Source organism: Buteo buteo, chromosome 12, assembly GCF_964188355.1.
Source record: "Buteo buteo chromosome 12, bButBut1.hap1.1, whole genome shotgun sequence".
NCBI classification, from domain to species: Eukaryota; Metazoa; Chordata; class Aves; order Accipitriformes; family Accipitridae; genus Buteo; species Buteo buteo.
In genome coordinates this window covers 20,464,452-20,482,024 of record NC_134182.1, presented here as the reverse complement: position 1 = coordinate 20,482,024, position 17,573 = coordinate 20,464,452, and the positions used below count along the sequence as shown (strand labels likewise).

Sequence of the window (17,573 nt, the reverse complement as noted above, 5' to 3'; positions counted from 1 at the left end):
TTTTCATAACTCAGATTTATTCATCGGGAGTACAGTAAATTTAGAAACAATATATAGTTCATTACTAGGTGCAAGCTCCTTGACTTGAGATTACTTAGAGAAAAGTACATTTCCTAAAGGATTTGTCTACATCTTACCACAATTTCCACTGATAAAATTACCTCCTGGAAACAAAGTTAAAACGTTTTTTTTGTAAGGGTAAGAATAAAAGCATATACACTTGAATTGTAAACTCTAATAAAACTCAAAAGTACAGGATCTTTAGAGAACTGAAAACATTTTTGTTGAAAATAGATAGAAATAACATACATCTATGTTTCTTTTGTCTATAGAGAGCGTTGCTATCATGGTAGTCATGCAGTTTCCTCCCAAGCTGTCTCTTAGCACTGAGGTCATCATAGAGTTTCGGTAAGGAATATGGGATCGTTTTTTCTCTGCAAGGGCAATTATTACCTGGAACAATAGTAAAAATGGAAAAGACTTTTAAATTTACATGTCTATTAATGATTGACACACAAAAAGAACAAAACCAATCTGCTCAGGAACCTAAACTTCTGGTATAACAAAACTACACTGATGCACCCAGTTAGCTGCAAACCCACTCATTTTATTGAAATAATTTCAACTTAAATTTCTGTGTGTTTATATGTCATTGTAGGAGCTGGACCTGATAGACCAAATAAATTTAATTTTATCATAACATAGCTTTACAGCCTTTCAGCAACACAGAAACTGAACACAATAAACTAAAAACCACAGACTTTCTTGAGACACAGAAACCTACTGAAAATCTTCTTCATATTTGTTCTATCATAATAATAAAGTATGGATAGTATTCAAGTAAAAACTTCCTTAATATTTGCTAAAGCATGCTTTTAAAATCACAGATTCTTAAAGCACGTGGTTCTTAGAGGAGTCAGTACATTTATTTCTGAGAAATGTCTTGAAAAGTAAAACACAAATAAAAGGGTGCATGATTACAATGTATTGCTGGAAATAAATAATTCAGTTTAGAATATATATGCCTTGGCCAAAAAGGAAATGGTACACCTACTATTCTCAGTTTCCCTTCTCAGGTGTTTACATGATGGGACCTAATTATTATTAAATAAAAAGCTAGATTACTTCATGATCTGTTGTGATATAAAAGATTTGAACTGTTACCTGGCCAAGCACTGTACTGAAAAAGTGTAGCTATACGAGTTGTGCAAGCTGTCCTAAATAATTAGGAGTTGTTTTTTCCTTTAATAAATGTTACACACCAGCATATATTTTGTTTACCTTGCACTTAAGAAAATTTTTATTTTAGAAAATTTAGTAGCAACTTTTTTGTTGGCACTAGTTTCTCTTAACGGTCTTCAGACAGTTAAAATTTATTACTGTAAATCTTACACTGGCAACCCTGAGAGGGATGAATACATAATATGAAAATTACCATCTTGTAAAGGAATATGGAAACCCATTCCTGGATCAAGGTTTTCAAATCTCATCTATTACAACTTGCTAGATGGAAATATGCTATAACTCTGTTAGTTTATAATATTGCATAGAAACCTCATAGTAGTCTAGCGTACACATTAATAAGCACATTCCCAGCCTCTGCCACACAGAGACTACAATCTCAATAGACAAAATGGGAAAAGAGCCAGAAGGAAGATATGTTATTTCCATTAAAAATGGGAACTGTGTTACAGAGAAGTTCATTTTTTCTGAAGTTCATGTGGGAAGTCTGTAGGCCAGGTAGAATTTGAACCTCCACACACCGGCACTGAAAAACTATGTGACCAGCTACCATGATGCAGAAGCCACTGCACTGTCATGTGACAGTCACATAACACAGAAGATGATGGGTTTGAGCATGTTTAGTAAAACCTCACCTAAATCACAAAATCTATCTTTACAATCCAATCAAGGAATCTGGAATAGAAAGAGGAGAAATCTGAGGGAGAGGGAAATTATGTTCCTTCACAAAGTGACAGAGACCACCTGTACAGGATCTGAGCCTGGATCTTCTAACAGCCAACCATTTTTACATGGTCAAAAATAAGGTGTTGTTATGCTTTTGATATAAAAAAACATTTGGGGTTTGGGGTTTTGGGGTTTGTTTTTGTTTTTTTAAATACTGCTTGGTCTAAGCTTAAAAGACCTTAATAATATTACTGAACCAGGACTGTAATATGCTGATTCGAATCAGCATAATTTAAGTTATAAAGTTTCATTTTGAGTGGGTCAAACAAACCACTTTATGACCTAATTAATTTTTTAAGCGTTGAAGCTGTCAGAAATATTGTCACTTTTTGTAAAATAGCATCCTATATGAAACATAATAGCATAGAGCAGGTACAATCACTCACAAATAACTTGACTGAAACATTTGGAAATATTGTTAAGTATAAAGGAAGGCATGAGGCTCACAAGTGGTTATGATATGATCTGAAGTGTGCCCAAGAGTCCCTGTTCCTGTCCACATCCTTTGTGCAAGCAGTAACTTCACATAGGGAACAGATTTGCACCAGTACCTCATGCCAACAGGCAGCCAGGACATGTTCTCAGAGCATCCTCAGGACATGAGGATTTGGAGGTGCCTCAGTTGCAGGTACAGAGCTATCAGCTACATCTGCATCTTGCAGTTTAGTGTACCACATGCTCTGAAGCCATACGCCTGCTCCAGAGGTCTCCTTTTTTTTCTCCTGTTCATCTGCAATCACAAGACCTCTGACATTGCCTTTGATCCATATTGAGAATCCTTCCAGATTCCTGCCCACACCACACCACTCTTCAGATTTCTGTCAATTAAGTCTCCCATCCCACCTCCCACTTGTAGTAGAGTTTATCAGCTTAAGCTCTGGTCCTTACAGCAAAAAATCCAAACTCTATTGCTGGTGTCTTGCAGCTAATTACAAGCATTCTTACTTTTTGGACAACATATGCTTCTCTCCAGTACATACTACAGGTCTTGCTGGAAATAATTCATCCAAAAAATCACAATTTGCTAATTAGAAACAAATGCATGTATTTCACTTTAAATTATTAAAAAGTTCCTGGTTTTTCTGTTACTCTAATGTCTGTATATGTTAATTAGGAAACCACAAAACCAGAAAATTACCTTTTCTATAGGATGTGAGTAAATCTAGCCTTTAATGGCCGGCAGTGATTTCAAATTTTATTAGCAAAAAATTTGGTAGGTGTGGGTAGCAATCATTCACTAACCAATAAAATCTGTCTGCATTCCCTAAATGTATCATGTGTTAAATGACAGTTAACAGGCATATTCATCAAAGCAGTGGGAACATTGTGTTCTATAATTTTGGGGAAATACATACAGTTCTAATTTCACTATAGTGTCAATTCATATGTCTGTATCACTTAATTTGTAACTCAAAATTTGGCCCAAGATACCCTATGTTGTGTATCAGAGGGGAATATCTACACACACACAAAAAAATGCCATTGCAATTCCAGAACATGCTACTACAGCTTATGGACAACAGAAACTAGCATCCAATTGCTGTGGACACTAAAATTGAATTGTCCCTACTGCCATTGTAGATCACCTGCATGACACTATCTCATCTTCATTTGTCTCTAGACATATAGGCCACTTGGAGAAAAAGTGCAGTTGATTTATTTGAAGATTTTTTTTAATGCATAGTGGATCTTTAACAAGCAGATCAAGTGTGATAACACAGAACTGTGTTCTTATTGTCATCTTGACACAAACCATTTTACATGACTACTTTATTATGCAAGGTGTTTAGAAATGGCATAACACAACACTAAACCACCCATAGATAACTAAATAGTTGAGCATGTAAATAAGCTGACTTTGAGGAATCCTTGTACTTCAATATTAGTCCCTGCAAGGTCAAGGTTGAATGGCCCAATTCCCACCGAACAGAAAGGTATTTTTTACTGTTTTCAGTGGTCTTTTATTCAGTATTAGAAAACATTTCTATTAACGAACAATACACAATCCCAGACAGAACCCAAAGTGCTTATCTCCAACTGTATTTATTCTAAAATAGAAGCTAAAAGTTGCATGAGAAAACTTCAATATTTTATGCTTCTACACCACTTCAACCTTGAGTATCTCAAAACACACTACACAGATTAAATTCAAGCTCACAGAAGCTCATGCAGTGTTGCATTATAAATACATAAAAATCATACAGTAAATAAGAAGGATCCTAAGTAGAATTTGTATGATTCTGAAGAGGTTCATTTTAGAATCACTTAGCCTTATCACTTCCCATGAGTACAACTGAAATACAGACATTTTTCTTCAAGGTAAAATTTAAACAAATGGTGGGTATGAAAAGAATTCAGTGTAATAGTAAATGACTGACTGCCACCTGCTGTGCCTTAAGCTGCTTCTTTTGACAGATTAAATATCTGTGATCACAGATTAAATGAAATCTAAGAGATTTGTTCTTATTAACAGCAAAACACACAACACAAAAATGAAAAATATTCTTCCCAGTAACTGGAACAATCAGTTATATTTCCTAATCATAATTTTAAAGAATTTTCACATACAGACACCCACAAAATTTTCTGTTTTAATGGATTTCTTTAACTGCACATTTTACTAAATAATGCATATATTGCAGTAGAAATTAAAAGGGACAAATCTGATTTTTAGAGTTAAGCATTTTTTCTTCTCCTCCCTCTCAGTCCCCCATATTCCTCCCAATGAATGACAGCCTCACAGACCTGCTATTGTTGTATATAAAAATTTTTAAAGAAGCCTTAGGAAAAAATACTGTATTCTCCAGCAGAATTAAAAAAACCATAACAAATTTCTGGCAACAGGAACAGTGTTTGCTGTACTATGAAAACAACATTATGTATTCAATCTTAGAAAGAACTTCATTTCTCTTACAGGTATGAGGTCTGAAATCCACACTTGAAAATATTCAACAATTGCAACTTAACAGCACAGCATCCACAAAAGAGATTTCATTGATTGCCAAGTGTTTCTTACCCTTGCTTGGTGTTCTATGGCATTAGAATACAAAATATCACAGGCGATCAGGAGACATAAGTGTAACATGCACTAAGCTTTTATAAATAAGCATAAATGTCTTTTAGCAATGCCACAAATACTAAGCCAAAAAGAAATACCTGAAAGGAAGGAATGCTATGGAATATAGACAATGCCTATAAACCTGGTGGAAAGAAAAGAAGAGATACTACAAAAGAAGATATTAGTGAGTGCAAACAACCTCCACCATCACACTTACCGCATTCACAAAAATTACAAGGATCCTAAGATGCAACACCTTATTTGTCTAGTCATGAAGGGAAAATGATTATATCAGATCAATGGAGAAAAAATAATAAAAAAACCCCAATAATAATAATTATTATTGTTGTTAGTAATAACAATCATCATCATTTGTTAACCAAACCTTTCTACTGGAATGCTTCATCTTCAAAGTCTCCAGTCACCACTGCTGTCTAAACTCATTCTTTGTTTCTTTTAAAAAAAAAATTAGTAAGATCAGTCAGATTAATCTACTTTCTCAATATTTGCTTTTTCCAAAGAGGAAAAATAAAAAGCAACATTGAAAGAAGGATAGGGATTTTAGTATACCTTAAATCAACAGGCTTAACCTTTTTCAGTAACAACAGCTGAATGATAAAGGTTTGTGGGGATTATTATTATTATTATTAATTATTATTATTGCAGTTGCATCTGTGAGCCTTATTGGTATAAAACCAATTATGGTAGTTACTCCATAAATACATTAACAAAGGTAACTCCTGTCTCAAAGAGATTGAAGAGTCACATTGGTAGAGCAATAAAACTATATGTGAGAGAAAAGCCTAATATTTTGCCATATTACAATGCCTGAACCAAATAAAAACCCATCACTTAGGTTCAATTATTCTTGAGTGACATCCTGATCCCAGCTGTGGAAGGGGGAGAAGATGACAAAAAACATTTCTAGCAGAAATACAGCTGCAGTTTTGTAAATATCTTTAGTATTCCAAATAAAACAAGAAAACTATTTTTTAAATACAACCCTGTATGCCTACTATAACCTTACTGTTTAACTGTTAAGCTTCTCCTAAATTAAAATACATTATTTCAAAAGAAGAGCTATCAACTCAAACATTTTAAAAAACTGCAATAAATATCCGAAGACTAACTGAATATTGGAATCAAGATTTCCAAAACATTGCACATTGCTAAACATGAATGTAGCAAAGGGAGAAATGTTTCTCTCTATTCCAATTTTACCTGTTCCAAATAATGTAATGACAGATTGATATATTTGGCTTCTGTCAATAAGTGACCTCCAACTCCAGTCTTTGCAACACGCTCTGATCCAGCAAGGTCTACTAGGTGTAACTTGGAGCGTTGGATAGTTGCAGATCCAGGTTCCTTGCTGGAGATGTGAATAGTGAAAATGCAGTGAGATCGGGTTGAGGCTTGATTCATTGGTGTCTAGAATGAAAAGAAAGGAAGAGTCCTCAATGTTAATTTAAAAAATAAATTTTGCTTTTTATAGCTCAATAATCTAGGAATTAAAATCACCTATCAAGTTTTTTAGCTGTTGCACCTGTAATAAATATGCAAGAAGAACCCAAAAGCATTTACCTGGCACTCACATTCTGGCCCAATACTTGGATAACTTTGATCTGGACAAACTGTAGTGCAAACAACCAAGCAACTATCTTTGTTCCAAGGTACTCTAACAGTGAGTACATCAGCAAAGCAGCTGGCCTTACTATGCTGAGGAATACTGAGAAATACTAGAAAAGGCCAACTTGACCAGATGGAAAGTTACTAATTCCTGATCTCCAGGAAGTTATCAGTTTCCCCATCGGTAAGCCCATTTTTAATCTTTTTTTGCTAGATAGCTACCAGTGTAACTAAGACTAGGACTTTCTATACCGTTTTAGACTTTCACATTTTCATTACTTTTATGAAAAAAAATTAACTTGGCAAAATCAGTATCAGAATTTTATGTGGCATGACAGAGTTTTCATAAAAGGTTTGGCTTTAAATATATTTATTTGGAATAGCTACTGCCATACTTCCTTAACAAGACACATAGAAATTCTTGGTCAATTTTTAGAGATGCTTAGCTTTAGTCTGGCTTTAGTGGTGTTCCCAAGATATTTGAAATGTAGAACAGAAAATTTTAAACAGCTTTCAGATATTTAATTTTAGATTTGAAATGTCCACATGCCATCACACATGTACCTTTCTTTTCTTAAACATATTAAAAAAATCTTTAAGCATATAAAGCCTCTTTCATTTAGTTATATCAAGCTGTTGTTGGAAACTTAAAACTAAAAGAATTCCTTATTATCCTCATTTTATAAACAGCTAAAGCTTTAGAATATATATGGAGATTATAGTATACCATACAAATAGTATTTTTATTTATAAACTATAACAAGTATGACTACATTGTTATCAGCACATAAATACTTGACTTGCAGAAAAATAGGGCAATGGAATAAATTAATAAATAAATACTATTGAGTTAGCAGCTAAATCTATACTTATTTATAGCCATTTAAAAAGAAGATAAAAAAATCCTGGTTACATTGTGCACATTAATCTGTTGTCTATACTTTATTCCTCTCTTATTCTAGAGTAATTATTTATCTAGGCATACACTGTCATTCGGACTAGATATACCAACACATTGGTTTTTTTCCATAGTCTGCTTTGGTATGAAACATTCCAGACATTAAAATAGCCTGTTCATTGCAGGTGTTGAAACTGTTGTCTTGTTAATCCAGAAAGGACAGCTCTTAACAGAAAGACTGCAAGCTGAATATTCCTTTACCAGGAATAATTGGAACAACTATACCTCTTGGTTGAATTGTCTCCCCTTCAATTTCCCAATATTTTTTTTCCAGCCTTAATAGTGCCAGCACAACTGAATTGTTTTTGGGAACTGATCCAGCTCAAAGAAAAAAAAGGAAAAAAAAAAAAAGTCTGCAAACCATAGATATTTAACCTGGATCAGTTTCCTGACTCAGTCACAGCGCAGCTGTAAAAAGCAGTTCTGCTAGAATAATTGAAAATGGCAGCATACAGCATGCGAACAACTAGGTGGTGTGCAGGAATAGCGTATGCTTGTAGTTGTTCGTGAAAATTCTGTAATGAAATTACAGCCTTAGCGCTATTTTATTTTGGGCTGCTTCACCTAATAAAGCCAAGCTCAGAGGGAGAGGGAGTTTTGATCATTAGTTTATACAGATGAGGAATTTTGGAATAATATAGGCAAGCTACTGGCTCTGCTTAACTGCCTGGTTTCTAAGGATCATTTCACAATCCTGTGAAATGAGCATCAGAGCATCAGAGTGCAGTCACATGCTATGCTATTTTCAGAGGTGAAGCTGAACAAATGAAGGGGCAGTGAGTTGTAGCATAGGAATGAAAATAAACAGGCTCAGGGGAAGCTGTCAATCAAGAAAATATTCCCAAACATACTTAAAATGCAGTTATACTAAGAAAAAGTCATATGCTGTTAAAATGTATTTTATTCAGCAATTCTGATTCCATGAATAATCAGAGCCAGCCTCACTTATTTTACTAGGAGAGCTATAATTTTACTACTTGCAGCTCTGTGAAGCAGGACTGCATATTTTGTTCTTCCAGCTCAAAATCCACAGCAGTATTAATATTTAAGGACATTCTCCTCAACAGAATTGATATTTGAGGACATTTTGTACTACAGTCATGGCATCGGTCACACTATACTGCAGACAAGTCTAAGCCAGATCGAATATCAATACAGGTCTAGATAGGAAGCACAAATAAAGGTTGCTATGAAAGAAGCAGAAGAAATCATCATACTTCAGAATAAGCATTCTTAAGCAAACTTAAGTTTCACTATGCAGCAAAACCTCATGTATTTCAAAATGTGCTTTTAGTCACACCTGTTTAACCCCAACAGAGGCAAAAAAAATTTAAACATAAAAGTAATTTCAGGACTCTCAGTTCCAAAAGCTCAGGGCAATATTTGGCCTATTAGGTCTTTATTGCCTATAGCAATATGCTAGCCACAACTTGTTTTTGCATGTTCCAAACAGATTCTGCTGGACTGGTCATCAGAAATTCCATTTCTTTTCTCTCCACAACTTCTTTTTTCATATAATTGCTATTTTTATAAAGTCCTTCAGAGTAGAACCAAGCTTTAATCAATACACCAATACTCCTTTTTACAATATGATTCTATCTCCACTGTGCAGTTACCATATACAGAAAGCTCTATTAGAACTCTTACAGGAAGAATAAAGTAATAAAAATTTAAACTATCAAATGGGACGTGATTTTGACATGTTAATTGCAGTCATAATCCCCCATGCTTTGCTACTTTTACCACACAAGTAGATGCAAAGCACACAGCAACAGAAATGACAACTTGTCAGCATCTTCCATCCAAAAATAAGCCTTTTTTGTTGTTGTTTGGTTTTTTGCTATCTTACATATGCAACTTCGGAGTATCATCATTCAGCTGTTCAGAAAGTTTGAAAACTGAAAACAAACAAAATTTTCTGGACAGTGTCTCAGAGCCTACTAAAAGGTTCCTTTAGTGGCTTTCAGAGTTCATTCTGGCTTTGTTAGCAGTATTCAAACCATATGTATATGAAATCATCCTCATGCTAATTTGATGTGATGAAGGAAAAAAAAAAAAGAAAGAGGGGAGTGGCCTGCCTCTCAACAGATGGTTGCTATTGTGAAAGTTATATATAGAACAACTGATGAGCTGCAGTAACTTATAAAGAAATAATTTTTTCCAGGAATTCTGTGACATCATAAACCACATAAGCAGACTTCAGATGCTTTGTGATATCACACGAACACTACAAAGGAATTAATGTCAGGTCATCTGTTGCTGCCCATTTGTGGCATGGTAAAAGAGGAATTCAATAACATTTCTTTCAAGATCATGATTTGGTAAAGCATCAGTGGTTTTTTTGATCTTGGAAAATATGTACAAGAGATATTTCAAGCCATACAACCCTGTCTCCTTTTCTCCAGGACCAGAATATACCTGTCCTGAAATTAAATAAACTGTATAGAAGCTTTGTGACTTAAACCGTTACATCTATTCACACAATGTTTGAAAGAAGTTGGTTTCTACTTAAATGAGAACCTGCAGCACAGACATATTTCAAGAAGCATCCAAGTCAGATGTTTCTGTCAAGGAATACAAGGTCATGAAAGGTCCAAAAACTTGCTGGAGCCTAAGTTATCCATCTTAATCTAATTGTTATCTATCTTAAAACAATAAAACACTGCAGGAGTTCCTCCTTATACAAGAATTTATGTATTTCCCAAATCCTTTATTTGTTGCAGCTGCTATTATAAATGTTGTTTTCACAAAGAATACTACCCAGAATTAGGATGCTACTGGTCTAAATAAAGTTCTTAATAATTGAGGACCTAAGAAGGAGAAAGTTTCTTAAATAGGAGAAAAACATATGAAAAGCTGTTTGAAAATTACCATTAGACTAACAGAAGCTGCTACTATCTGGAAGAATAATGTGTTGATTACAGCTGCCAAATACACTCAGACAGAGAAAATACAGAAAAGAGTTCAGGACAGCTGGGACAAAAAGATTTAACAGGTGATAAATGCAGTCATTCAGTCCATACTGCAAACCATCTCCACTTGGCAGTTTATACAGTTCCAGTGGAATCTTTTCTTCTTTGATTGAAAATATTTAGATATCAGAACATGATTTCCCTGTATAAGTGAATTAGTGACTAGCCAAGGCATAAATGAAGAAAGGCTGATTCTGAATGCTCTCATTTTTTTGAGAAGAATGTCGCAGTGAAAAGCTCCAAAATTTTGTTTTAAGGAGGGTTTCTTCCTTTTCTTAAGTTTTTTTTTTTTTGCTTTTGAACTTCTTGATGAAGGGCAAGAGAAAAGAGAAAAGCACTGACAGCATTCAAGGCTGGTTTCAAATTGATTTTCTCCAATCTCAAGCTACAATCAGATGGATACCTGTAGGAAGAAGTCCTGATAGCTTCAGTCATTTCACAGTTCAGATGGTAAGAAAAGAGCCATTGTGTACTACAAGAATGATAATAAAGCAGTATAACAGTTTGTTTCTCTGGCTGGAAACTCAGAATATTCTGGTGTTTTCGCATTGTTGATTTATAGCACAGAACATAATAAGTCTCTGAAAGGTGGAAGGAGCAGAGATTCTTTGTTGAAAAACAGTGGCTATATTTGCCTAATTAAAATAAACACCACCAGTTCCAACAGAACCATGCTATATGGAAGGGTATGTAAGTTGAAGAATAGGAGGTTTCTGCCTCTGTATCTGGTAGATGAGTGAGACCTTAATACATCTTTAGTTTCCTTTCTGATTAATATGGTACAAGTGAAGGGGCTCTTCAGGTGTACTTAGGAAGACTCGACACAGCTGAAATTGCAAATTTGTTGCTATGAAAATATAAGGATCAGAATAGGTGCAATCGAACACTTCCCTGATTTCTAAAAGCAATCCTTTACCTTTCCGTATTTACTACAAATACAATTTCACAGTTAGACCATGGTAACTGAGGTTAACTTTTCAAGTCATTAATATTCCCTGGTGAGGATATTATTAAACTTCATGTTATACAGTGCCTTTTATCCACATAAATCTCAAAGCACTTTAAGGACCATTCAAAGCAGCACACATGACCAGTGATTCTTTTACCAGACACAGAAAAGACAGCACCTGTGCTGAAATGATGATGCCATTTGGTGCTAATGATACTATAGAACAGATTTGTCAGAGTGGAAATAAATTAACAATTGACACCAATGAGGATTCTATGAAAGCACAAAGTTGTAATTCATTCTGGAATGCAGCTCTAAAATGGATAACATGCCTTCTTGGCAAAAGTGTAATTTAATCTCATATGTTCACACATTCAAATCCTATTTTTCAATTTTCATCTGAGAAAAACCGCAATCACTAGCAGTGGCTTTCTAAATATATTCAAGAGAATACTAATGGACAATAAAAATAAATACAAAGGGAATGAGTCCAATTCAGAGGTCACAAGTCAGTCCCCACAACTATCTTTACATGTTTAAAGTTTCATCTTTCTTGAAATAAACATATGTAAACATTGCCAAAAGCTTACTGCTTGCCCCATGTGTACTTCAAACATTTTAAATGATGGAACAAATACCGTGTAGTATGCACTGTCTTCCAAATTTAAACAATGGAGCATTATAGGTATAAAACCATGCACTAAAACATTTCCTTCCTCATTAAAATGAAGTAATTTTTCAGTAGAGGAAAAACAAATGCTAACTGTACATGCAACTACAGTGTTCAGACATATCAATCTCACATAAAGATTTTACAGTTTTGAAATTGATGCATGCCCTTGGGAGGCTACGGGGTCTACCTTACCCTGCTATTTTAAGAGAAACACTAAAAAAAAAGTACTAAGAATTTTCTAAATCACAGATGTTCAGGCATATTATTTCAAAGGACAGCGATCACAAGAGATTCCCATCACAAGAATTTAGAAAAGACCACTTCAACTGAAGACATATTAATAGTATATCTACCAAAATAAAATGGTTTGTGAACACTATCTAAATGGCCAAACACTTATTTCTATAGATGAGCTTTTTTAGATGCTGCTGCTACCACCTGTGTCATATGTGCAAATTATATTTTGGAATCCTTTCTTTGCATGTATTTGAGATACCTAAATCATAAAGTTGGCTTAAAAAGTTAAACTTAAAAAATAAATTAAGATTTTTTTTTTTACAACCTGTTGCTGGGATTCCTATACATTCAAATGTAACAAGAAACTGTGTTTTATGGGAAAAAAACCAAACAAACAAAAATATAGCCCTTACAGTTGGAAAAGCTGCTAACAAAAGAAACAGGTTTTGGGGTTTGTTCTCTGCCTATTTCTCCCTGGCAAAATGTAAGAGACAAAAACTTCCCATTTGGATTTTTACATTATGAAGTGTTTGTGCACAGATGTCTCCTATCTTACCATTTCCACAACTTGTAGTACATGTCATAACTAGAACAAAGGACTGGTCCTGTACTAATCTATAAACCAATCCTGCACAAATTAGATTAGCTTCCTCTTTTCTTCTTCTTATGAGCTATGCAATTATGTGTGGGAAAGCAGTATTTGGTTATAAAAGTTCCCTTAGGTTCTGACATTTAATGCATGAATTAATGTCATCTATAGAATACTTTTAATATTACGATCACTTTCTTTTTAGCACAGTCAGTGGTGAGAGCAAAATGCAGCCCTCAAATCACAAGTTAGCCTCCACTAGCAGACGCATTACAGAAATTACATTGTCCTTCTTATTTTCAAAATGGTCCTGTAACTCTTCAAAGAAGGGTTATCTTGGGGCTAAAGCATTAGATTGCAACTTTAGAGACCACAGATTTCATATGTGATCCATGACAGTCATCTTAGTTTTTCCATAGCCAAACTCCTCATCATTAAAAAAGATTAATCAAGAATTTGTTTTATTTTATTTTCTATTTAGGTTTATTCATCTTGTGTCCTTTTCTTTAAAGATTACTTAAACAGGGTCCCAATCTTTTTGAAGTTAGGAAGTGTTATCATAATTCAATTAAGGTTTAAAAATATGGATCTCTGGAGAAGTTATGGTTGATGTCGTAAGTCCCCTTCCCTAGACCTCTACATTAAACCCTCATTTCTGCAAACACTATTTTCTTATTCTGATAAGTCATCATGTAAAATACCACAGTCACCTAAAACCAAAAATGTCTAATGATAATGGGTGATAACTTCTGTAACGCCCAAGAGGAAGCAGCACTCAGTAAGCTCACTGAGCAGTACTGCAACGTACCTGCTGCAATTGCAAAGGAACAGCATATGAGGTAACTACATGAATAAAACTTCTACAATGAAATTCACCTTATTTGAAGTTTTTGGAATCATACTAGCATTCAGACTAAGCAAAGTAAATATTGCTGCAATGGGTGGTAGTTATTCCAAGCAAGTATTCTCTGCATTTTTTTCTTTTAAGTACTCTTCATTAAAGACCAACAAAACAATAACTTCATAATGTTTATATAACAAAAAACTCTTGCTATGGCAAAAGCAGCAAAAGTGACAGTGGCATAGCATTTGCTAGCCCAAGCCACTCAGATTAGTGAATTGTCTACAGCTGGGGTCCCACATATTCTCATGTCTATTCTTATGTTTTCTAGCAAGTACTAGCACGTCCCAAATAAAACTACCAAGTTGTGAGTTAAAAAATAAGCTAAAGGAGATTTTTCTTCACACAACTCAGTTAAGTCATGGAACTTTGTGTCACATGAGTTTTCATGATAAAAATTCGCTGAGGTTAAAAAGAGCATCTGGGCAAATTCATGTAAAGAAAAAATAAAGCAAAAGTTATTAGCTATAAATAGTCTGAAACACAAACTAATGAAGATTAGGATTTTTTTTTTTTTTTAAGTATCATTATTTACTTGGTTTATCTTTTACTCTTCCCTATATATTTGCTATTGGCCATTGTTCAAAACAGGAAACTGGAGCTGACATACCTTTGGTATGACCCATTAAGAATATTCTTCTAGTTTTACTGAGCATTACTTCATCTTGACCTTTAATGACTTACCATCTTCATTAGTCCTGCTATTTGTTTATGACTTTCAGTGTTTGGGATATATTTTCTCTTTAGGCAAGGTTTTCCAAACATGTAATGCAATTGCCCTTTACAATTGCTGGTTTATGACCTTGTCAGCCAGCAGCACACCTTTCTTTAAATATTCTGTCTCATTTTCAAACACAGCTCCTCTAAACTGATCAGAGATTTCCTGAAGGTCTTTCTCCATGCAATGAACTTTCTTTTTCTGCTTTCATTACCAACTATCATGATAGGTTTTCAGGTTTCTGAACGCAGTGTCGTCTTTTTGTCTCCTCTATTGCACTTTTTCAAGTTCCTCTCCTCTAAATTGTATCAATTTTTCCATTTCGACACCATCAAATGGTTCCTTAACTCAATATTTATATTTACTAGCAGCCCTTAAGCACATCTTGATTATCTCTTGCCTTAACATCCTTCTGCCTCTCAAATGTCACTGCTGAAATAGTCTCCCTTGAGAAAGAGAGAACAAATTGGTTTTTTGCCTATTTACATTTTGAAATCAAACACTTCTTCCCCTGTGCCCAGGTGTACATGGTCAGCCAGCAGGAGCAGAGAGCTACTTCATTATTTCATATACTTCAAATGTCTTTCTGGTCACTGATTTATTATGTATCTTTTTTGTCAGACAGAGGAAGAAACCCCACAAATTTCTAAAATAGAATTATCTGTGTTGTAGTAAAGACACATTGACAGTGCTCACATTATACAATACACTTTTTATATTTATATTCCATTTCCAAGTAGGAAGATAAGGAAAAAGAAGCCCTACAGATTTTGGATATGGAAACACTTAATTTGAATTTTCCAGAATCAGTAAAACCACCTTTGTCTTTGCATACTGGCAAATATTTATTTTGAATGTGCTTCACACTGCCATTTGTTGTTTTTTTTTTTTTTTACACATAACACCACATGTTTATGCAATAAGAAGAAAAAAGAGGGGACTTCTAACTCTTACTGTAACTACTTAAAAGGCAATTTAGCATTTCTGTGGGAATGTTTGACAATGCTTTGTAAGGCCATGTTTTCTAATCTTTAAATGTGTATTTATGTTGATACATACCACATTCAAAAGTCAGTCTATGGTTTATGAGAAAATTTTTTTTTCTTACTTATTTTAATTGCAGTAAGTTATGACATCAACAACCAACAATCAGATTTCGCTAAGGAAAAACAGGAAGCTCTTTGCAAAGTGAAAGCTATCATCAGAGAAATGCGTATTTAATTTCACTGTGGAAATACTCTCAGAAAGAAGATACTCATTTATCTCCAAGGACTTCCAAAATATACACCTTATGTGGAGAAGTTTATGACCATTTTAACTCTGATGGTGGTAAGATTTGTAGCAGCAATTCTCACCTCAGCAATCATTCTGTTGGTGTCTCCCAAGAAGAGTAGGTTTAAGGCTTCCTCTTCATTGGCTGCTTGCTGAAGAGACAAGTTTTTCAAATGAATATTCTGATCAGGGTCTTCCATTATTGTCACTTTTCTACATGGTAAAAAAAAAAAAAAAAACAACCCCAAAATGAAAACTAGAATTGTTGTAAGGCTATCTTTGTTCTGCACTTTCATTTCAATGGCACCTAAAAGGTGACATCTAAAACCCCAAACCAATCATAATAAAAGAACTAAAAACATGAAGAGTAAACGATGCACATTAAAGGAAGTGCTCAATATTTTTTTAACTCTCTGTCACCTCCTTTTCATTCCTTTATTATAAACCTCCACATAGAAAAGGAATATATAAAATCTATAACTATTAGAGAAAGCTTTGGGATTTTTTTATCAGATCTAGTAAAATCTCAAGAGCAAGAGGTTAGATGTATCATCACAAATAATAAGTAGGGGGTTGTCTGCCATTACCACAGCTCCTTAAGCACAAATGATAAATAAAGCATACCATAATCCTGATGAACAAATAGGCATGGAATATTTCAGAATCAATGTATCTGTAGCCAACATGTTTCTAATAACTTTGCATTTGTCAAGATTATTTCTTTTTTCATTCTTCTCAAATGATAATAACTACAAATGTAAATGATTCCTTTCTTAAATTAAAAGCAAGCAAATGGAATGATTTTATTTATTTCCACTGAGGTTAGAAATGCTCTTAGTTCTACTTCTTTAAGCCTTAAAGTTCAGAAAAATGAAGTTAGATGGAAGTAACAAGGATATGGCAAAAGCTCCAGGAGAGTTACTAAATATTACTGATACTCCTTTTCACTTCTTTAAATAGCCCTTTTACACAAGAATTTTTTCTTTTGATCAGGTTACTGAGAGTTAAACTTTATTGGCTTCACTGAGTAGCCATTAGGGTCTTCTAAGTTAGGACATTCTGTAGTGTCCAACATGGAAGCCAAGTAGTTGCATCACTAGATTTGGAAAACTCTCAGAGTGAAGACTCTGTTAAAATTGAAGTACACTAATTCTGAGGAAGAATGACACGTCCTTCACGGTGAATTACATGTCCTGAGACAACTTACAACAAGCAGATCAGAACTTTTTGAAAAGTTTTAAGTTTTTTTTTTTTAAAACCAATTTTTTTCCCTGTAAGTATAGATAATACTTTATATATACATATACACATATTTATACATGTATTTGTATGTGTATATATATATTTCTTTTCATATTCTTCAAGGTTAACCACAAGAGGGAGTATGGGGCTTGAGTTTTTATCTCTAGATAGTTCTTGCATGTTAATTACTCCAAGCTGCTTCAAAACCACACAGGTTGGGTTTTGTTCTGCTTTGCTTGTCTTTTTTCCCCCAAACTGACAGAATCAAATCAAGCAGTAAGCAGCATTCCATAGTACTACTCTTAGGTATCAGGGAAGTAGTTCACCCTCTGATGGTCAAAACATTGGAATGGTTATACAGAAATAATTTAAACACATTGCAATACACTCACTATTTTCAAGAAAAAAAT

The 17,573-nt window shown here is 34.2% G+C and overlaps 1 protein-coding gene across 1 annotated transcript in view; it reads right to left on the bottom strand.

The window, feature by feature from the left end:
• Window positions 1–17,573, bottom strand: part of KIF6 (kinesin family member 6) — a 202,269-nt gene that overhangs the window by 144,915 nt on the left and 39,781 nt on the right. The window contains exons 6-8 of the mRNA XM_075042931.1: window positions 16,005–16,134; window positions 6,248–6,454; window positions 310–453 (exon numbers count right to left, since the gene is read on the bottom strand). Coding sequence (XP_074899032.1) covers window positions 310–453; window positions 6,248–6,454; window positions 16,005–16,134 — 481 coding nt within the window. The remainder of the gene's footprint in view (window positions 1–309; window positions 454–6,247; window positions 6,455–16,004; window positions 16,135–17,573) is intronic.